The 24,376-nt window shown below is 29.1% G+C and overlaps 2 protein-coding genes across 3 annotated transcripts; one reads left to right on the plus strand and one right to left on the minus strand.

Moving 5' to 3' along the window:
- The first annotated feature begins 7,025 nt into the window (after positions 1–7,025).
- Positions 7,026–11,264, plus strand: LOC130945582 (uncharacterized). 2 transcript variants are annotated; one of them, XM_057874293.1, is made up of 6 exons: positions 7,026–7,187; positions 7,588–7,820; positions 8,562–8,820; positions 10,052–10,231; positions 10,573–10,728; positions 10,910–11,264. In XM_057874293.1, exons 1-6 carry the CDS (start codon positions 7,047–7,049, stop codon positions 11,075–11,077), a joined length of 1,137 nt encoding a protein of 378 aa, XP_057730276.1. In that variant the 5' UTR covers positions 7,026–7,046; the 3' UTR covers positions 11,078–11,264. The 2 variants fall into 2 exon arrangements, with proteins under 2 accessions (XP_057730276.1, XP_057730283.1); XM_057874300.1 differs by having other exon boundaries at positions 10,591–10,728.
- A 12,602-nt stretch (positions 11,265–23,866) lies between these two features.
- LOC130981392 (uncharacterized) lies at positions 23,867–24,100 on the minus strand. The gene has a single exon (XM_057905016.1). The coding sequence runs from the start codon at positions 24,098–24,100 to the stop codon at positions 23,867–23,869; it is 234 nt and encodes a 77-aa protein (XP_057760999.1).
- Positions 24,101–24,376: the final 276 nt, after the last annotated feature.

A 24,376-nucleotide genomic window follows, 5' to 3' on the forward strand; every position in this document is an offset into this window, starting at 1 on the left:
AAATATATTAAAATCTTAAATAATGTTATGTGAATAAAACAGTTAAGAATTATTAAATAATTTGATATATTTAATTAAATTAATAAATTGTTTAATATAATATGTCATGATATTTTATTTATTATTTTATGAAAATATTTTTATGTGAGTAGTTATTTAATTAAAATAAGAATAATATTTTATTAATTTTTTAAAAATGAGATGAATAAATTTTTCTTATGTTTTATTTTAGAATCTGCACCAAAAAGTTTAAGTATGGAGTTAGAATGTGATATTTTTAAATATATTGTTTTTTTTGGTTTTTTTTTTTTTTTTTACTAAAATATGAGGATTATTTGGGAAAACAAAATGGAGACTCTGATTTCAATTTAATTTTTTTTTAAAGAGGTAAATGACCAAATTAGTATTTGAAAGATTCATAATTTTTTTTTAAAGAGGTAAATGACCAAATTAGTATTTGAAAGATTCAAGCGCTGACATTTTGGTATCTGATTATTGTTATTGACAAAATGGTAACTTTGATTCTCTCTCTCAGATCAGAGAAGAACAGGACAAGAATCTGAGAAGAAGAAGAAGGAATAATGGATCTAGCACTAGAGGAGCTACAATTTCTGAACATCCCAGAAATCTGTTACCTTTTCTTCCTCTTCCTCTTCGCCTTTTCTCTCTTCTCCACCGCCGCCGCCGTCTTTACCGTCGCTTCCCTCTACACCAACAAAGCTATCTCCTTTTCCTCCACCATCTCTGCAATCTCCAAAATCTTCAAGCGTTTGTTCATCACTTACCTCTGGGTCACGCTTTTGATGTTTATCTGTAACTTTGTCTTCGTGATTTTCTTAGTTTTGTTTATTATAGCAATTGATACACAAAACTCGTTTCTGCAGTTTTTCACGGTTATTGTGGGTGTGTTGGTCATTGTGAATTTGGTGGAATTGCTAGTGCAGAACGTTTTTTACTGTTTGCAAGAGTTACCATCACGAAGGGATTGATAAGAGTGTTTTACATGATCATCTTGGTAAGAAATTTGGGGGGTTTGTAGATGGATTTTTTCTTTTTCTTCTTTTTTAAATGTAATTGATGGAATAGTGTAATACATTTGGAAAGAAACACAAATGGTATTGGTAGATTATAATTTGAATTGTGATATTGTGTTTTGTTGTGCGTGCTTCTATCTGTGCTTTTATGATCTGCGATGGGAGGGAGAGGGAAGGGGCAGCGATGGAGAGGAAAAGGGAAGGGGGCTGCGATAGGGAGAGAAAGGGAAGGGGGGAGTGTGTTGGGGGGCTGCGATGGGATGGAGGGGGAGGGGAGGGGGCTGCGTTGGGTAGGGGAGGGCTGCGATGGGGAGGGAGATGGAAGGGAAGTCTGCGTTGGGGAGAGAGAGCTTAGGGTTTAGGGGGTGGTTTGCCATGTCACCAAAATACGGTGGCCATGTCAGCATTGTGTTTGCCGGAGATTTGCTCCGGCGAGCTCGAGGACACGCTTGTCAAATTTTAAAATCTTTTAGGAACTATTTTATCAATAACAAAAGTCAGGTAACCAGAATCTTTCAAGTACCGATTTGGTATTTACCTCTTTTTTTTTTTAATTTTTCAAAAACTGAAATCGAATCGCATAATTTCAATTAAAAGAATGTTAACTTTTTTATTTTAAAATTTTTTTAATTTTCAATCAAGTTAGATCTTAGCTTATTAATCTGCTTAAGTAAGCGTTTGAAAAATATTATAAATTTTTTTTAATTTTCAAAAAATCTAATTGAAGGGTTAATATTTTTAAATAAAAAAATTTAACGATACGAATCAATGAATGCGATTTTTGCACATCACCATTTAGCAAACAAGAAATTGAAGGCACCAATTTTTGCTGTACCAGTGAATTAACCTCTCTGCAACACTCTTGTCATACACACCTAAGTAATATTAAAAATAATCTGCAACCAATAATATAATTCATTTGTTGAATAATATATATGGAGGGGTTAAAGTAGATTTGTATACCCTAATATTTACGGTCAAAATTAAAATTATCCCTAACGTAGTTTTTCATTTAAAATTGTCCTTTATATTTTATTTGTTATTAAAATCGTCCTTTCTAATCTTTTCGGACACAAATGCCCTTTCATTTGTTACCAGTAATTATGACAATAGAAAAACATTATAAATATATAAGTAATAGAAAAAAAAAAGGGTAAAGTAATGTGAAATCCACTGTTACAGAATCTACCATCGTTGATCTCTTGGAGGGAGAACTCCATGGCTTCCCAAAGCTCAACGTCTTCTTAAAGCAGATCTTTCTCTCATAGCAGACTGCTACTTTGCTCCCATGGTGAGAGGTTGGTGTTGCGAACCTCAGGGACAAATGAGAACCCTGGTCGCAGATTCTGGGACTGTGTCTATTGTGAAGTTTGTTGTTTTCTTTTCTTTTCAATTGAGTCGTTTGGGTGATGGAATGAATAGTGAACATGGTGGGTATGTGTAGGTTTAACAAGGGTGCAACTTCCTTCGTTGGACAAATCTAGAGACAGAAGTGGAACATTCAGAAGTTGCAAGAATAAGGAGAAAGGTTTCCTCGCTAAAATCAAGAACAAAAGTAGCAGAATAGAAGCTGAAGATCATTGTTGTGTTAGGGTTTTTTGGGTGGGTTGGGTTTGTATATTTGCTGTTGCAGAATTTTTCTAAAGACAACCGTGTGTAATTCCATTGAACCTTGTATGAAAAGTGTGTTGGAGTATGCTGTTGTTGTTGTTGTAGGTAAATTGGGTTAGGGTTTATTATTTAGGTGGGTATCCTAATTTTGTTCTGTTGAATCTGTTTCAAGTATGTATGAATGACAATTATGTAAGAACAGTTGGTTTCTGAAATGAGAGCAGAATTTTAGTTTAACAAATAGATGAGTTCCATTATTATGTTTTGCATAATTTCCTGTTATAAGACTACTGCTGATAAATGAATAATTCCCTAACAATGTCATAGACAACAAACTGAGTAACAACAATATGGTAAACATCAGAATAACATACATAATAAACATAGTGTTTCACAAACAACTAAATTCCAAAAGGATTGACTGGTCCAAGCAAATAATTCAGTATAACACTGAGTAGTTCAGAAGCAAAATATCACCAACAAAAAGTAGCTAACAGAATTTACATTGACATTACTAAAAGCTTAAGACAAACTTAACTCAAAATAAGACCATATGCATTATATCTAAATATCAAAATATGCTCCTAATTTTTCAATTTTTCTAAAGCAATCCCTGTTTTCGTAGAGGCAACTTTGCCATTAACCTCAGTTTCTTGGGAGAAACATGAGGTGCTCTAGAATTTCTGATAGAGAAGTATCCAAGAAATTAGCTTGAAGATGTGAAAGGGTTGACTGAGATGCTGGAAGGATGTGGTGTTTGGTTATGTTGAGGATGAAGAAGGTGCTAAACTTATTCGACTGGTGTGCTTCTTGGGCTATGGTTCAGGTTGGACTGAACAGTTGGGTTTAGTGGTTTCCTTGGACTTGCCTCTAGGACTTTTGGGCTGTATTGCAGAGTTGGACTGGGTTGAAGATGGTGGCTGTGTTGTTGAGCAATTTTTCTCTTGACACATAATTTAGGAGTGGGTTGTGAAGATGCAATCTTCCTTCCTCCCTTGGCAACTGGAGGATGTGAGTTGGTGCTTGACTTCTTCTTTTTACCTTTGTTAAGCTTCTTTGATTATTGGGCCTAATAGACAATTGCAAATTAAGTACAACACTATTAGGCTTATGACAAATATCAGACAAGTTTTAAGAAAAATAAACAAAATCATCAAACCTCATCTTCAATAGGTTTAGGGCATCTACTTTTGTTGTGTCTAACTGAACCACATATTGAGCATCTTTGGATCTCCCCTTCCTTGACAAGTGAGTGCGACTGCTCTGTTCTTCCTCCCCAGCACCTGGTCTTCTTTTTTTCATTGGCCGGTGACTAGGCCTTTTATACGGAGGTGGCATAACATCACCATGTGCTGTCCTCTCCCAGAGATTAGGTCCATTCAATGAGTGTATGACTGACTCGTAGCACTTCAAGTATGCTTCTTTCTTATAACAGTCGGCCACAAAAGCTTCCAAGTCAAGCCTCTTGAATTTAATGCAACTAATAGCATGCACACAAGGTATGCCACTCATCTGCCACCTTCTACATGAACACTCATGAGTGCCAAGGTCCACAACACAGTTTTCTAATCCGTTAACAACCTCATATTTCTACGCTGCAGACTAAGATGGCCGTCACTCTCCAGTTGATCTAGACCTTCTCTCCAACCTCATTCTAATTCTAGGTAAGATTGTCCTTGAATAGTTCTGAGCTAGTTCCCTATTTTGTGCCCACCTAGTCATTGGTTTAACCCTGATCTCCTCTAACATCGTAACTATAGGCTTCTCTCTAGCATCTACTATGGCAGAATTGAAACTCTTGACATGTTGTTAACCAGTGTATCTACTTTAGAATTAAAGGTAAACCTAGATCTAGACCAATATCTAGGTGGAATAGCAATTAAGTACTGAAAAGCTTCCTGATTCACAGCTTTCAATTCAGTCATGTACTTCTCCCAATCTTTTCAGTAAATCACCTTAGCACACTTCCATATCATTTACTTCAAATGTAAACTTGAAAACCTTTTCCTGAAGTTGCTGTATAAGTGTCTCACACAGAATCAGTTGTCCACTCCTGGTATAATATCCTCATATGCTGGTAACAAACCCTACATATGTGATATTAATGAGCATATAGTTAGGAATACTTCATATGTTGTAGTGAACAATGTAAATATACAAAAATTTTTGGTGAAATATACTTATTTTCTTGGTCATACGTAAATGTGGATTTTTCCATCTTCTCAATCCCAATGTTAGATGTAAGATGATTCAAAAACCAAATCTATGAATTCTTGGTCTCGGCCTCTACAACCGCATATGCAATGGGCAGCATTTGGTCATTTGGATCCCAACCTATTGCAGTAAATAATTGTAAAATCTAAAAAATAAATTAATTTTTATATATAAAAATTATTTAATAAAAATCCTTAAAAATAATACTAAATTTAAATAAAATATAAAGATATTATACATTTTATTATTTGAAGGAATTCATCATCTAATACATATATTTAGGAAACTTAAATATTATAGCATAAAAATGAATATAATGCAAATATAAATATAATATTTTAATAATTAAAAAAATAACATCTATCTATTTATGAATCATGATATCATATATATATATATATATATATATATATATATATATATATATATATATAGTGACAAAATAATATATAATTAATAAATACAATTAGATAAAAAATAGAAAAAAATCTAAAAACATTGGAAGAACATTATACATTGTAGTATTTTAGGAGTTCATCACCTAATATATAGTGAGTAAATTATTTAACAAACTAAAATAAAGAAATGTGGTCATAAACCAACTTTTTTAAATAATTGTGCATAATATTAATTAATAAAGGTAAGAAAAAAGAGTGAGAGACATAAGATTATATGAGATGAAATAAAAAATATAAAATAAATGTTGATTTATATAATAAATATGATTAGAAAGAATAAAAAGAGAGAATGAAGTAAATTTTATTAACTAATATATATCTATTAAAGAGAAATATTACTAAAGGCATATAACACCTGCATAACACTACATAAGAATAAAAATGGATTAAAGTTACGAGTAAACACTACATAAGAATAATAAAAGGTGATGTAATATAGCAATAGAAAAATTATGAAATGACAATTTTACTACAATATTATTTACGTAACAATATTAGAAATTAGTCTAATATGTCAAGAGTTTATTGTGTCATTACTTGACATTTTCTTTATATATTATAAATAAATTGATAGATAAATAAATAAATAAATAGAATTTTATAAAATAAAATTTATTCTTCAAATATGATATATAATATTAGAATTTAAACCATTAATATGAATTAATATTTTCCATATTATTTTTTTAGAAGTTCAATAATTTAGTATATATAATTATAAAATTAATGCTAGATTGATTATACAAATGTTATTATCTATGATAATATAAATATAGTTCTAAAATATATTTTTTTCTATGTTGTTAAAATGAAAAATGGATGACATGGCAATTTTATATGAAACTTAAATTTTATGTGTCATTTATTTACCATAACACTATTTTAGACTATCTTTTAATATATTATAAAGTGATATAATAAAAAAAATTATAAAATGATAATTTTACTAAAATATTTATTATATGGCAATATTAGAAGTTATCTAATGTTATCAAAAGTTTATTATGTCATTACTTCATATTTTTTTTGATACATTATAAATAAATTGATAGATGGATATACAAATAAATAAATAAATTTTTATAGAATGAAATTTATTCTTTAAATATGTTATAAAATATTAGAATTTAGATGATTGATATGAACTGATATTTTTTATATTATTTCTTTTTAGAATTAGATAATTCAGTGTGTGAAATTATGAGATTAATACTAGATTGATTATGTAAATGCTATTTTTTATAATAGTATAAATATAATTCTAAAATAGATATTTTTTTATGTTGCAATAGATGATATGACAATTTTATATGAAACTTAAAACTTTATGTGTCATTTATTTATTATAATACTATTTTGGATTCTCTTTTAATATATTATAAATTTATAATAGAAAAATAGATAGATAGTTTGGTTAGCCTAAAAATTTGATTAAAATAAAATAGTTACTCAATTTCATAACCTTATGACATTATATTTTTAATAAAATATTTAGTATTTCTTTTATATCAATCATAAAAATTTAAAAATATTATTTATACACTAAAATTAATTATTAAAATTAATTATCATATATTTATATATAAATATATATATTATTTAATTTATTTTTAATATGTATTTTATATTTTAGGCTTCACTTAGCAGGGTTGGTATAAATCATTGTTCTTAGTATTAGTATTTTGATTTTTGACGAAGAGACCGAAGACACAAGCGTGCGTTTGAGTGAATGGGCTTTGACTTGGGGCTTTTGTCCTTCAATGCACCAAACTTGAGTCTTGATTCTCCTCCCTTTTCTCACTATTCTCCTAGAATCTTCCTCAGTTTTTGTGGAATAATGGTAGTAGAAGAAATGTGCTTCTTCAACAAGGTGTGTGCTTTTATGCGGTCCTTACTACTAATTAAATCTGTTTTACTTTGTTCTGTCACTAACAATGTGCTTCTTCTTTTAGTAATTACTGTTACTTATTAGTACCATAATTGCCATTAATGTTATTTATTTATTTATTTTGAAATGTTTCAACTTTCAAACATAGTGGTGGTGAGTGGTGACAAAAACCCGGGCAAAGAAAAAAAAAAAAGATGAAAGCTTTGAGCTTCTCTGCATGTTTCTGAAAAGATTGAGCTTAACTAGTTTAGTAGTTTATACTTTATAGCTAGAACTAATGGTTTGTTTTTTATTTTTTCTAAAACTATTTTTAAAATCTCATTAATCTTCTTGGTGCTTACAGCATTTTTTTTTATTTTTTCATTTTTTTTTTATGTGACAGGATGTTCTAGTAATAAAGGCTCAGAAGAAATCACCACTTGTATTGAGGATGTCAGTGTTGGTATTCTCAATGGTGTGTGGGGTTTTTATTTGCTGTGTTTGTTTGAAGCAGATAAGCACTCAAGCAAGGACTAAACTTTTGGAGTTACAAACCATTCAGAACCCTTCTTCCCAGAGTGTACTGAAGATAACAGATACACACCTTCACTACCCTAACCCTGTTTCTTTTAATAGGTACTCCTTGTGTGCACAATATTTGTCACTTTTTTTTTTTATTTTATATGTGGAGTTTGTTATTGAAATATCAATTATACATTTAAATTAATAATCATGTTAGTGCAAAATGAAAATGATTTTGTATTTCCAATATAGGATGCTAATTTTACATAAGAGTACTGTTGTAAGTTTGGTTTTTAGATTTCTTAATATGTTTTCATCTCGCCAAAGTGACAAATGATTTGGTATTAATTTGGCCCTGCAATATAAGTTGTCTAGAATATCTTAATGTATTTTTTCACTTATATTACTATCCATTAACTATAGTACATTGTACACCTAATATATGCACTAAGCTTTTAATTTAAGGTGAGATAATGTGAGGTTAACTTCAAATACTCTTGAAGTTGATCAGGTTCTTAATGTGTGTTTTTGTCAAAATTCACAATGTGGTTCTTGAAATTATTCTCCATGATTCTGGTTGGTCCTTCCTTGATGGATGTTACCAATGGACAATGGTGATGATGTGTCATTCTAGGGTAGGACCAAAGTGGTGTCTGTTGACACATTGGTACATCACGTAATGTCCGTGGACCAAGGAACCAAAGTAAACCACAAAACTTAACTTTAGGGACCAAATTGCTGCTTTTGAAATCTAGATTACCAATTTGAATTTTTGCCACAATATCTGAAACTAGAAAGAATTGTTACTCTTCGGCTTTTATTTGGACTGTTGTTAATTGTGTTGTTCATTGCTAGGAATGAGTGTGCTCGAAACCCTGTGCATTTCTTTGCCATATTGTCAAACCAGAGGTCAGGGAGTGGGTGGTTTGAGACCCTTTTGAATAGCCACATAAATGTGAGCTCAAATGGGGAGATATTTTCTGTAAGAGAGAGAAGAATGAATGCTTCCACAATTGTGAAGACTTTGGATAAAGTTTATAGTTTGGACTGGGTCAGTAGTGCTTCAAAGAACGAGTGCTCTGCCGCAGTTGGCTTAAAGTGGATGCTTAATCAGGTAAAAGTTCTTATTATTTCTTAAACTCACATGTTATTTGTTACTGATTTATTGAGAACATTAGAAGTATGAGCCTGTTTAGATTCTGTCTTCCTGTTTTGATTTTAGTGTTTCTGTATAAATGGTTACTTTCTTGGTGTATAAATATAGATGATTATAGACACATGACATACTAAGTTTTAAATATATCAAATTAGTGCGTAGCTATTTACTATGAATCTACACTTCCAATTCAGACATTATCCACATGATAAATTGAACAGGAACATGTTTGTTCTTAAGTATTATTTAACATTTTAGTATACTTGCCTTGTTATAAGGCTTAAGCTGCAAATGTGGTTTGATCTCCTTACCCTCTCCTTATATTTCTAATGTGGAGGATTTCTCTTAGCCCAAGTCGATGACTTCAACAAGTTTTCTCACTCAACCCTGTAAAATTGTTCTTATTTATCTGATTACCTGTTGTGATCAATGATTAGAGAAGGCTGCCTTGGTCCTCTACAATATATTCTGAGCAGTGAGATCTGCAAAGCAGTATTGTGTTGTAGAAAAAAGTTTTAGTTTAAAAAGGGGACGAGAAGCATAACAAGACAATGCAAGTGGTGTACTGTGTATAATCTTGGCAATCTTCTTAAAGTGCCACTAGAACCATGGATCTCAATTATCTGACTTACGTTGTTCTAGTATTTCATGTATTGGGGTCAAATTTTTCATATTCCTTTGTCGCACTTTCTAAATTGATGCAGTTATCTTCTCTGTGATTTGGCATTGAATGATTATGCCTTTATTTTGCCAAAGGAGAGAAATTCATTTGTCGATTCAATATTGGCATAATTCTAAATCAGTAAAAGAGCGCAGCATCAAGAACGTAAGGGGCTTAATTGGATTGATTTGAAAATTAACGGAGTGACATTGTAGCAAGTGAAAATGCAAGGAAAATCATTGTTTAAGTAGAAGATAAGTAAGTAGAAGTGAGCAAATATTATTTATCCACGAAGATGTTTATCCTCAATCAGATCATGCGACAAAATTTGTTAATCATCACAGTCTTCTAATATTTGGTATATTACATTCATAATTCATTATTCCTTCAACACCAAGAGGCACATGACAAATGAAGGCATGCTTTGTTCACAAGTTTTTGTTGTTTGTTTCCCTGTGGGACGAGTATCTGCAGCTGAGTTATATATCATCTAGTAATACAAAAATCACAATATCAGTTTTCATGCAGGGGTTGATGGAGCACCCCAAGGAAATAGCAGACTACTTCAACCATAGAAGTGTTTCTGTAATATTTCTTTTGCGGAGAAACTTGTTACGCAGATTGGTATCAACGCTGGCCAATTCGTACGATCGTTATGCCAAGTTATTGAATGGGACTCATAAGTCTCACGTTCATTCCACAAAAGAGGTCTCTCTCTCTCTCTCTCTCTCTCTCTCTCTCTCTCTCTCTCTCTCTCTCTCTCTCTCTCTCTCTCTCTCTCTCTCTCATTTGTATTGCATTGTGCATTATTTAGGTTCGGGTTGGTCTATGTCCATGGACACAAAATACATGAACACATTAGGACACAAATATATTTGGTTGCACTAAGACAGCAACAGAGAGAGACATGGTGGGACTGAGACACATTGTCCAGGAAGGACACTGGTGTCTCTGGCTTAGTAGTCTACTCCGCGCCATCCTCTATTCCAAACAGACCCTTAATTTCTCATTTACAATAAAATGAAACTCATTTGGTGTCTTTTATTTAGGCTGATACTCTATTGCAGTACAAGCCTGCCATAAATTCTACATCATTGCTGACCAACTTGAAAGATATGGAGACAAGAGTTGCAAAGGCGTTAGAATACTTCAGTGCTACTCGGCATATGATCCTGTACTATGAGGATCTTATACAAAATCCTACTGTAAGTACCACATCATAAATTCCTGTCTTCTACTTTAATATATTACCATTTGGATGGATAGTATAATCACCATTTTTCTCCTAGTATATTCTATTGATTCACTGTAAGTAGAGTTTTGGTTTGCTGCATAATTGTGTGATAATGGGATAATAAAGTGTTTTGCCATTCCTGTTTCTGGCAGGAGCTAAAAGGTGTGCTAGACTTTTTAGGATTGCCGCAGATGGAGTTAACGAGCCGGCAGGTTAAGATCCATAGAGGACCGTTATCCGACCACATTAAAAACTGGGAAGATGTTAACAAGACGTTGCAAGGAACCGCTTATGAGAGTTTTCTCCAAGCTGACTATTAATTCATGTAACCTCTTCTAACTCTTTTGGAAAGGTGTAAATATCAAGGACACTGATTTCGTCCCACCAAAGAGTTCGGAAGTTTCGTCGACGCCGTTGGTAAGAATGCTGCCGCCATGTTGTGTTGCTTCTTTCTTTGACTGCCCTGCCTCTATCAATTATCTGTTGATGAGTTGCATGTCTTTTGTTATTCTCGTTTGTTTTTTGGATTGGTTATTTATATTTTGTTCATTCTTGTATCACCTTTGTAAATGCCAAAATAATTTATCAGTAAATTTCGTTCAATTATTGTTTTAGTTTTTTTTTTTTTTTTTAGTATTTAGAATTTATGATTGAGTTCTATATTTTGAGTTTACCAAAAATATCCGTCTAAAGATTCAAAAATATCTTCGAAAATTTTAAATGACAAAAATAATGGGTTTTTTATTTAAATAAACTAAAAAATGTTTTATTTATTGAAATAAATGATTTTCAATAAATAATGGATTTTAAAAATTATTCACCCTATTTCCAACTGTTTCCACCGCTTTCTCCTCTTTTCTATCACTTTCTAACCATATTATTGAGTAAGACGAAGATGATGTATGTAGATACGGCTTCGTGGTTAGTTTTTTTATTTTCACATTATGTTATTCTTCCATATATGTATAGTCATGGTTAGGATATTTGCCAAGAACTACAATACAGAGGTTTAAAACCATTGCAATAATCTAATTTAAAATTATTTATTTTGTAGATTCCAAGAAGGTTTAAACATCCAACATTTGTAATTGGTTTGCAACCGCTGTCAAAGCAAAACACATTTTCATTATCATCTTTTGTGGTAATTTTATAAACCATTGCAAAATTTTTTATTATTTTTTTATTGGATTTTTTGGGATTTGGTAGACTTTTTTTTCCATATCATAATCAATAATGTTTTATTTTTATTTTGTGTCATTTTAATTTTTTTAATTTATTGAAAAAGTAATTAAAATGAATGACACTCAATCAAATTGAAAAACAAAAAACTAAAGTGAACAAATATATATATGCAAAATTAGGATATATAATAATATTGTGAGACAAATAAATGGTGAAAACAAAATCAAATTGACTTCCATAGTATTTATTTTAATTGATTCAAACTCATGATTTTTTATGCAGGTCATGATCGCCAAAAGAAGATGGCATTGCACGCAATAAAGTTGGCGTACGTGCTCTCTAAGGAATCCATTTCTATTGCAATATCGGGTGAAAAATCATCTCCTTACTATTAAATGGTATTTTTCAAAAGATTTTCCATCGTAAGTCTCATTGTCTTTTTTTCTGTTGTGTTTACCTTTAATTCGATAATATTTTTTGATACCAAAGCCTAACTATTGTGCAGTATTACCAACAAATTAGGTAGGATATAGTCCAAAATCTACATCACGAACTTGTTCTATGGTGCTCCTTCCAAAAGACTTGCGTAAGTGAATTATTTTGAAAATGCTCGTTGAAACCATCATCAATGTGACTAATTTGGCTGCACATAGATTTTCCACAGCATCAACAAGTGCTAAACCTATATTTTCGCAGCGGTTTTGCCCGAACCACCGATAAATACCAATAATATAGCAACATCACCATAATTCGTCGCGCCAATCCTCATTACATTTCTTTTAGTGATGATGTTATTACCGCTAAAAACCCACTTCTATTTGCCTTTTATTTCTTTTTTTTTTTGCAATGATAATTGACACTTCATTTATGTTATCATTTTTTTAAGCTGTGCTTCTTAAGCAATAATTTTTAGTCAATACATAGCTAAAATATCTCATTTTCTAAATGAGAGAACATAACTAAGTACATACTAAATTAATTAGATTTTCTTTTTTATTTTTCCGAGTCCAACTATTGTAGTTAACTTCAACTAACTTTTTTAGATTTTTTTTTATGTTTACAGTCACACTCTCTTCTCACTTCTCTAATTTCTTTTTTTTTTTCTCTTCTAATACCACTCTTATTATCACCAACACCACAATTCTCACTTTTTTCTAGTGACCACCCTACAGCGGCCACCCTTTGCAGCCACTCTCAAGCTTGTCAATGGCTACTTGACAAAAAAATAAAAATAAAAATTAGATTAAATATTCAAAATAAAAATTCTAAACCTAACGAACGTCCAAAAATTTCTAAACCATCGGAACACATTTAAAAAAAAAAAAAAGAGAAATATTGATCTTTTATAATTATTATTAATCGTGTAGACAAGTACACTTAGTATCTATATATAACTTAATTAGAATATAGTCCATGTGCCAACAGTTAGAAAGGCTGCACTGACAGCCAAGCCAACATGGTTAGGCCACGACAAATTCTCCACAACAACTTAGTTATTTAGATTTTAGAGCACTAGCAACTTGACCTTGAAGCTGCTGCGTCCAACCGTTCTTCAACTTACTATATCTTTATATATTTTGTACAATGGAAAGTTCACAGGTGAATTGAACTCTCGGAATTGTTAATTGAATGCTTAAAAAGTAAACCCTTTTCAGCTGTGTGGTGTGGCTCCCATATGCATACTATTGTAATAGTGATCTCAACTATGAACACCTTCGATGGTCATAAAATAACCGCAACATCCAAGTATTGTTGCTTTCTGCTCATGTAGTTGTTATCAAGTAATGGTTTTAAATACCATAAAGTAAAAGTACTTTGTTTTTGTTTTTGTTTTTTTGTTTTTTTATAATATTAATAAGACAATTACTCTATTGAAGATGTTAAAAATATTTTTTTATAATGATCTTGATTTAAAAAGTATAACTTATTTATTTTACGATATTTTAAATAAAAATAATATTTTTATAGCATATAAAAATCAAATCTTAAAATTTATTATCCAATAATTAAAATAAAATATTTTTACATGATGACAATTATAACATTTTCATAAGAATATTTACCTACTAACAAAACAAATTCTAATGTTGAGTAAGAAGATTTGTGCAATAGATCAGAATAAAGGCTACACCAAAATCTATCTAAGGGTGAAAAGTAAGTGTCCATATGATATAAAATGATGTTAATCTTACAAAAAATACCACCACAATGAATTACTTCTAATAAATTAAATATATATATATATATATATATAGAGAGAGAGAGAGAGTAAACATAATCCAAGAGTGGAGATTAAGACTTAAACTAGTAAAGTTAGATTACAATATTACATCAAATTTTAAAGATGAAAAAGTGGATACTTACCTTTAAAGTTTGGTTTGATAAAATTTTTTGGAGAGGTCTTATTTTGTGTTTAATAAATAAAAAAATAATGTGTTTATACTTATAATTTTTAAAAGTTAGAAGTACTTTTAAAAATTTTTTAAAATTGACTTGTACTTATCAAAAATAAAAATTTAATATAATTCTATATAATAATAAATATCCAAAATTAATCTTATTAATTATTAACACTAAATTTCGTTTATTTTCTGCACACACTTTTTATTGTTAAAATTCTTATATATTTCTAATTTTTCTCACCCTAATCTTTACAAATTTCATGCACATCACACACCAAGTATAAACTTCTTCTATTGTATTTTTTTTGGACTTTAAAAAAAAACCAAAAATACTAAAGAAATTAAATACAAGAAGAGGGATCAATTGCTTTTTCATGCTTGAGCTAATGGATAAGGATCCGAACCTTTTTCAGAATTACAAGTTTAATTTTAAAACATAAGGCAAACATTAGGTTAATGTTAAAGCAATAATAATATCGAAGTGATCACATTTTGTAATTGAAAAAGTGTTTATTATTTTTCATAATTTTTTTTTTTGCAAGTGATGTTAATTAATTTATTCTATTGCTCCCCTTATAATATATTTGGTTCTTGTACTTTTTATGTTTATTAGTCTTATTAAATGATAATAATGCTTTTGAGAATAATGACCCATATATAGGACACATGAACTTACAACATGTTGGTGGAGAAGATTTTTTCAAAAGTATCGAATGAAAATAAAATACAAGAGTAATAGAGATATTTAAGACAAAATAGAATGTTAGATAAATATTATGATACTTTTGAAGTTTGAAAGATAAATGTAAGAAGTTGCAAATAAAATGTTTTCCTTTCAAAAAAAAGGTATAGCTAGAATATGTTTTTAGGATGTAAATTAAAATTTATTAATGAAATTTTACAGATTTTTAAAAAAAATACATCATAAATATATTAAAAACTTAATTTATCCGTTTCTTATAGAAATATTTTGAGGTAATAATTTTAATAAAAAATATTATATACACATATAAAATATTAACTATTAAATCAGTCACTATATATTTATATATAAATACATGTATTGTTAAATTATTTATTTTTAATGTATATTTTATATTTCAACATATATTTTATATAAATTTTTTATTTGGTAGCTGAATTTTTATATACATCTAGTATGATTGAATTTTAATGTTCTAAAATAAAAATATTATATTTGCACTAAAATCTCACTATGTATTTGTATATGAATATATGTATTATTTAATTTATTTTAAATATATATTTTATATTTTAATATATATTTATATTAATAGCTGATTTTAATGTACAAAGTATTATCGGTTCTAAAAATGCATTCTAACTAAATTTTCTAAAAAGGAATTACAAGTAATCTCACTAAAAATAAAAAGTGATTGTTTTGGTACAACAATTAATTTATACGTACTAGCTAGTAAGATAGAAAAAATAAATAAATAAAAAATTTTCACATAGATTATATTTTTTTAATCATTATTTAATATTTATTTATTTTCTAAAAACTATTATATTAATATAAAAAATGCATATGTATAAATACAGTTAAAATCAACTATTATTAACATATTTATGTATAAATATATGTGTAATTTAATTTATTTTTAATGTGTATTTATAGTCTAACATATATATTTTATATTAGTGACTAACTTTAATAACTGATTTTAGTATACACGTAACATAATAATTTTAATATATTTAATATATATACTAAAAAAGATATAATCCGTGTGAAAATTAATTAATTATTTATTTATTTATTTTATCGTACAAATAAGTATAAATTAGTGACTACATATACTCAAATAAGCACCAAAATAAAAACATGAGTAACAGAGTGAGATCCCTTTAAAAAGAAAGAATTCATGCAAGTTGACCGGTGATAGCAGCATGGTCTATTTGGTGGCGTATACATTATTAACACTGCAAAGTTGCACTTCTTCCAAAATGAGTTCCACCCATCCACTTGCATTGCCACACTGGAAGTGAATCAAGACATACGTGTTCCTTCACCTCTCTATATATAAAGTTTTCCATGCCATAACGAATCCGAGACACAAATTGCATGAATTATATGTATCCTCTTATTATTATGGCACCAAAAAAGTTTGCTTTCTCTTTGGCTTTCTTTGTAGCATTAATTATTTTCTTTCATGGGTTTCAGTCCATTGAGGGACGCTACCTAAAGGACGAGGTGCATGGTGTGATTTCAAATAATGCAAATACATCTACAAACATGGTGGTTAATACAACGGGGCTGCCACCACCACCACCACCACCAGCGGCGCCGGTTTTTGGACATGGTGTTGATGATTTTAGACCTACAGATCCAGGTCATAGCCCAGGTGTCGGACACTCAATTCATAACTAGGAATGGGGCTCCGCTTATGAACTCATTTGCTCGCTCGCTATATTATTATTATTATTATTATTATTATTATGTACATCAAAATAAATTCACATTTTAATTTGGTTCTAGGCCTGCACTTATTATCACGAAAATGAGTCGATTTTCTTATTTTTTATATCCAAAGTTAAGATTCTAGCTAGGCAATTTAGTGGTTATTAGGTATAGGGAGTATTGGTAGTATATACTAGTATGTATAAGGTTAATAAGTTCACTTCTCGTTTTCAGTATTATGTATCCCTAAAAATATTACCCATGAATTCATTCTTCATCTTTCAATTTTATTGAGTTTGTTGTATTTGAAGGAATGTGATAATAAAGGTAAGGCAAAAGCTGAATGGGGTCATGCATGTGGTGTATGTATTGTCATTTTTCATAGCCGGAATTGGATAATGATCGCCTTAAGCGAATCGTCCCCTTACTAACAATCTAATATTTTTTTTAAATAATAATTCTTTTTAAATTATATATTTTGAAGTTAAGATTATCAAATACCGTTGACAAGCCAATTAGAAAAAGGCCAGATGAATCAGAGAAAACGTAGATAGTTTACGTTAAATTGGGTCACTGAAAAAAATCCTAGTGCGTAGTCAAAAAAATTTTATGAGATTAAATTAAACTAATATTTCTTTACTAATGTTATATGTCACGAGCATTTCTTTTTTCTGGATACCCCTTAAAAAAAACAGCTGGAGCAATATCTAAATTACTATTACTTTGTGGTAATCAGCTTTCTTTCTTTCACCATTTTAAAATAAGAAGAGAAGATTGAATAACACATTTTGACAATTACCATATTTAATGACTAGTTTGGGAGTAAATAGGAGTAGGTTGAACATATCATTGTTAACATAAGACAATATGCTCTTTCTCCAAAATGGCTTGTTATCAAATTAAGAACATGGAACTATAAAAAAAGATTTCACCCAACTTCTCTCAAAAAGATTTTTTAGAAATCTTTTGAGACTATTTTCTTCACTTATTTTTCTCTAGTTCTTCTCATTATTCTTTATTTATCAATATGAAATAAGAGAACTTATAAAATTAATTTTTGGGTATTTTATAAGAACACTTGACAACAATTTTACCTTAACTTTATCGTTCCAAAAGAATTCATTCATCATCTTGTAATGTTAATAAATGTTAATTTATTTTTCCAAAACTACACCCAAGTAAAACATGAAGTAACATGTGCAACTTAGTTCGAACTCTTTGCTTTAAATCTGTTGTTGAGTTTTGAGTTCCCTTCTGAGAAAAATGTCTAAATATTGGTAACTAAGTCCATAATTTTTCTTGGCTGAGAATAAAATAATTGAGGCGAGATAGGATTATAAGAGAAATATTATTTAGTAAGAACAACAAACACTTGAACAAAGAAAAAACATATTTTTGTATATATACAAATTTGTTTATGTAAATTGACCGCTATAGATTTGTTAGCTGTTGGATTGAGTTCAAATTTAGAGCGTGTTCCAGAAAATAAGTTCTTTATTTTTACCGTTCAAATATTTAATATAAGGTCTATAGTTAAAGATATTGGTCACGGAGTAGCATTTCTATTTTGTGGTATTTTTTTTTTCTTGACTTTTGTTTTATAAAATTTGATGCTTGCGTAGTTTACCTTGTTGTATGCATGTTTTATGTAGTGATTTATGATTCTCTTGTATCCTATGGTAATTTGTAATTTTTTACTTTTCACATTGAAAAGATTTTCTATATTAAAAGTCTTAGAGTGTTCTTGTCTCTATTTTTTGTTTTTCTGTATATTTTTTTGCAATTATAGGTGTATTAATTTGCTGTTATCATTTATTTGTAAATAAGTATTATTGCTCTTCTAATTCTTATAAATAAAAAATCATGTGTTTTATTTCTATCAAAATCGATTAACACGGTTGTCATATTTGAAAAAGAAAGTTTCGATCATTCAACATATGATCTTCGACGACAAAATACATCCAACGGGGAGTTATGGCAGTTGTATTTGAAATCCAATTTGTGTTAGGAATTAGGATACATTGTAATGTTTTAGTCATAAATTGGTCTACAAATAGGAAATTAAAAAAGAGGTTGAAATTATTTAGCAAGTACTCTAACATCCTAATATCACATTTGATACAATCGAATACATATAGAAAAAATCAAATTGTTCGATCCACTATTCATTTTATTTTCGTTTTAAGTTTCTCTCTAAACTTGTAGATTTCGAAATTGTATATTTCAGTTTTTTAAAACACTATTAATTTTTTTTTTTAACTTCTGAATTTTTCAAGTTTAATTATGGATCACTTTTATCGAAATTTTCCAAAAACTCAATAAAACAATAGGCTAACATCCAGAATACCCATAATTTTAATTTATGTGTAATTAGTTGTCCATACTTTAAGTCGAGAGTGGAGACCCAGTGAAAGTGACGGTTCCCAAGTCAATGGAGCTGCCAGCTTTCTAAAGATTCTTCGTTAATTTCCACCCCCACTTGAGTGAAGAAGTTCATAGTGCTCCTTGTTGAAGCTTAATTAATTCATTACCAACCATTTGAATCTCACACTCCCACTTTATTAGCATATGTAAATGTAATTGCTCTTTTCTTCTTTCATAATGTTGCCTTGTTTGATGGAGAATAAATTATTTTAAGGGTTTCGCTAGGTAGATATAATCATCTGCATACCTATTGAATTGAACATTTGATATATTTATTGTTCATATTATTTAGTATTTTCATTGTCTACCTATACTTTTTCTTATTTTAATGATACACTTCTTCCTATTTTAAATAATTGTTATTTTTGTCAAATTAATAAAATTATCTACATTTTTTTTAAAATGGATATATTTAAAACACAATATATCTAATATAACGTGTAGTTAAATACTTGAGAATAAATATTTCATTTGTTTAATGTTTATTAGTAGTTTGATTAATATTTAAGATGATTTATTAGAGGGACGAATATTGTTATGTCATTGATTATTAAAATTTCTAAGAGGGTGAACTATGATGAATGAGGTTATGCTTTTGGCTTCACTTTTGTTTGCCCTTCTTCAACCCGATTTCTTGATTTGATTAACTAACGCACATACATGGTTACCCTAATAATTAATTTGGTGCAATGTGTGATTCATAAACTAATGTTCTATATAGTATTTTTTTTTCTTCTTCGCCACAGTTTTTCTTTTTCTTTTTCTAAAGATTACTACTGCTCTTAAGTTTTATACAATAAGGATTATTTGTATATAAGAGGTATGTCTAATGAAAATTAGGGATGACAATATTATACAAATTTGAGAGTATTCATTCCATTTTTATTCGTTTGAGGTGGATAATTATCCATTCTATTGCTGGATGAAGCGGGTTTAATAAGTAATATATATATAATATAATTTTAATGTATAATATATATAATATATGTAAATAATTAGTAAAATAATTAATAATATTATATTATATTTAAATTTTTATTTTAAGTTAGGTTAAAAAAATATTAACGAATTATCAAAATTTATTATTTTTTATTATCACTTAGTTATTAATTTAATTTTTTTAGTTTAGTTTATTTTTTTAGTCTAGAAATTTAACAATATATTTTATTCTGTACTACTCTTAAATATTGATGACTACTAATAGACAAAAGAAATTTATAATTCTTAATATTATTCCTCTTTATATTATATATATGATGATAGTTATATAAATTTTAAAATTTAATTTTAATTTTAAATTTTAATGATTATAGAGACTGATAAAAGTGGAATAGATTAAAATTTAACTTTTTATTATTCACAGATAAAAGAAAAATTATTTTAGGATGGAATGAAATCGATTAGTATAAAAATCTGTCTCTATCAGTCTATTTCGGTAACAAAAAAAAAAAAAGAAACAAGTATTCTTTGGGTATCTTTACTAAAATGGAGAGAATGAGTGAAGCGAGAAAAACTCCCGTAGGTCAATATTATATTTAGTAATGATAATGAGGGGGCATTTGTTCCCATTGTGTTTTCAGTTTTTTTTTTTTTTTAAATATAGTTATATATAATGTGTTTTTATTTTAAATTTTAAATGATTTTACTATAAATAATTAAATTCAATTAGCTAAAATTTTAAATTTAATTTTTTTATTTTTCTATTATTTAACCTAATTAAATTTAGTTTTTATGCTATCACTCTTTTATTTTATTAAATCATCTTCTTATTTTTATATTTTTAACCTTTTTTTTTTCTATTTCTCGTCTAGTGGTCATTTTATTTTCATCAAAAGGTAAATTTTAAATTTTTTATTTTTTATATAGTTCTCCATGATACTATGTATCTTCCAATTTCATTGGTTCTCTTTTTGATATTTTCAATCACAAATTTTAATTCAAACAATTATAATTTAAGTATTAATCTAATATTTTTTTTCATGATTTTATATATTTTATTTTATTCTCGATTTATTCATCTTTATTACTTGTTTTTTTATCTTTTGTTCTATTATATGTACCTATGTTGCATATAAAATTTTAAAATAAATTGATTACAAATAAAAAATATATTTTTTATTTTTATAAATAATAATAAAAATATTTTAATTGCACTACATAATTAAATAGATACATAAAATCTTCATCGAACATTATATCAAAATTAAATTAAAAAATATATAACAAATTTAATCATTTAAAAAAAAAGAAAAAAATTATAAATTATGTTTCTATTATTTTATATAAATATACTTTTCACATACAGATCTAATTTTCAAGTATTTATATATAATTTTAGTTTTAAATTATAAATACTAGTGTATCATTAGGCGCTAATGTGCCATTGATTTAGTTTTTTATTATTAAATGTGTATAAAAAAATTAATTAGGATAATAAATTATCTATAATTTAATTAAAATATTTTAAGTTCAAATTTTAAAAATAAAAAAATATTTTTTTATAGTATTTTAAAAATAAAAGTATTCACTAACTCTTTTTAATTTTTATATTTTTATATAAATAATATTTAACAAAATTTATTTTAATATACATATTTTTGTCCTTACTCGTAAAATTTTCTGGGTCTGTCATTGATTATATTATCATCTTATTAGTATAAATTAAAAGTTCGGCTATACCGAGTAACACACTAAAGATGGATATAGGGTCATGTTGATCGATGTAAGACTTGTGGACTAAATAATCGATCTAAGTAGTCAAAATGAAGATATATCACAACTAGAAAATGGATAAATACAGACAGATTTACAGACAGATTTAGTCTTTATTATAGACGGATTTTTGGTTACCGACGGATTTTGTCCCTCTGTAAAAGTCCCGTCGGAAATTATTTACCGACGGATTTTTTTTCCGTCGGAAAATTACCGACGGATTTTTACGATTTACCGACGGATTTTCCCTCTGTAAATTCTCCCTCCATTTCCTGAAGGCGACAAACTTACAGACGGATTTTCCGTCTGTAATTACAGGCGGATTTTTAGACGGATTTTCTGTCTGTAATTACAGGCAGATTTTCAGACGGATTTTCCGTCTGTAATTACAGGCAGATTTTCCGACAGATTTTCCGTCTGTAATTTATAGACGAATTTTCCGATGGATTTTCTGTCTGTAAATTAAACTTTGAAAAATCATGATTACAGACAGAAAATCCGTCTGTAAATCCGTCTGTAAGGTAAAATAGAATTTTTTTTTTTACTTTTTCTAATTACAAAATAAACTTGTTTTCATACAAAATAAATATAAATTTAATACAAATTTTTATCTAATTTATATTTGAATATTTATAATATTTCAAAACATAAACAAATTCATCGTATTATCAAACTAAAAGAAAAGTATTATAAACAAGCAAGTCAATATAATTCAAAACATAAACAAAATATATTGATCATCAACTATAATAATAAGTAACAACCATACATCAAAGTGTGTTGATACATTAACTATAATTCAAAATATAAACTCAATGTATTGTTCAACTATACTAAGTCCTACTCCACTTTTGTTGAAAGCTAGAGATTCCTCAATATGATGCCTACATATCCTATTACAAATAGTAATGCCATGGCAAGATCCTGCAGTCATGGTCACAGACTTGTAAACATATTCCCAAATGCAAACACTTCATGCTGAAATATACACAAGTGAATTTCAACTAAGAGGACATTGATAGACCTGATTTGCGGCCACCCAAGAATGGTTAATTGCCACTGCCCCAGTTGCAACTGCTGCAAATACCGCAACAGCTTTGAGCAAATCAGTCTTGGGCTTATAACTGTCCTCAAAATCTTGTGAGCTTGTTTCATGGAGTGAACATAGGGGATCACAGTTTCAGATTCAGTTGGTAAGTCCTGAAAACATTTATACGTGAAGTATGAGTTAAGCACTAAGCTATAAGCAGCAGATATGTAACTTTGCCACATATACAGAGGTTTATATTTTATTTTTATTTTTAAGTGGAGTTGATATCATTAGGTTCAAATTCAACAAACTTTCCAGAAATTTTGAATCTTGCATTGGTTTTTGAGGTGCCCTTGACTCAAAATATGCAAATCAGTATCGAATATACAAATTCACAAACTTTGCTATAAATGGGTATCCATAAGAACCAGGATCTGCTGCTGGAAAGAAGCGGAGGAACCTCTGGCCTTATCTTCTGCACGCGCCAAGACATGATTACGGAGCAAGCTGGGCCCTCTGATTCTACAGAGAGAGGGGGGCGAGGATTGAAGAGAGTGAAGGCGATATCTCTATGAAGGCAGTTATTTCAAGCAAATGTTCAAACTACACAAAATTAACCAACTTATAATTCATTTCATGTTCATGAGTTGAACTGAAACATCAGTCAAGTTTGAAAATGACAAAGTATAACTTGATGACTAGAGTCATTCATTACCTGAACTAAGAATCTAATCAACTACGTCCAGTTTATGTCCTTGAGTTGCACTGGCATATCAGTCAGAATGGCTCAAGCATCAGTTTAAGAAAAGTAGAGTTCTTTTTTGTTTGAAAATTTAACGTAGGAAGCTGAGGGTATTTCCATAACACCAGATATTAACATACACAAGATTAACAAAATGTTTAGACAACACGTCTTGAAATCTCACCTTGCTAGGCATTATCCAGAAATAAATTTCAAAATGATGCAGATGGAGTTGAGAAGTATGAGAGGAACTTTTAGGTATTGAGTTGCGTAAATAAGACCTATGAGCTCGCCTTTGAAATATTTTGTCCTGCCACTTGAAAAATCAGATAAGCCCCATCCTTTAGGTGCCAGAAATCGGTCCTCATTTAGTATCTCTAGTGCATTTGCAAGAAGCAGGAACCCCTCAAGTAATGTCCACAAACCCATTTCCCGGCACTGCAAAGAAATCATAAGAAACTTAAAAATAACTTCAAATCATTTGCACTAGCTCTTTCATGTGTGGCTCAACTATTGCCACAAGTGTGAAATGATAAATGACTTAGACAACTTCTATCATACAAAGCTTTCTTGCAGAGGCTAGTATTGACCACCCCTCAAGTTCCTTCACATAAACTGTCTCAGTATAAGGGTCCTAGTAAGTTCCGAAAGACAAGGGATCCATATTATTCTTAAATTAGACCAGAACTATCAAAACGCAAATAG

Source organism: Arachis stenosperma, chromosome 1 (assembly GCF_014773155.1).
Source record: "Arachis stenosperma cultivar V10309 chromosome 1, arast.V10309.gnm1.PFL2, whole genome shotgun sequence".
Classification (NCBI taxonomy): Eukaryota; Viridiplantae; Streptophyta; class Magnoliopsida; order Fabales; family Fabaceae; genus Arachis; species Arachis stenosperma.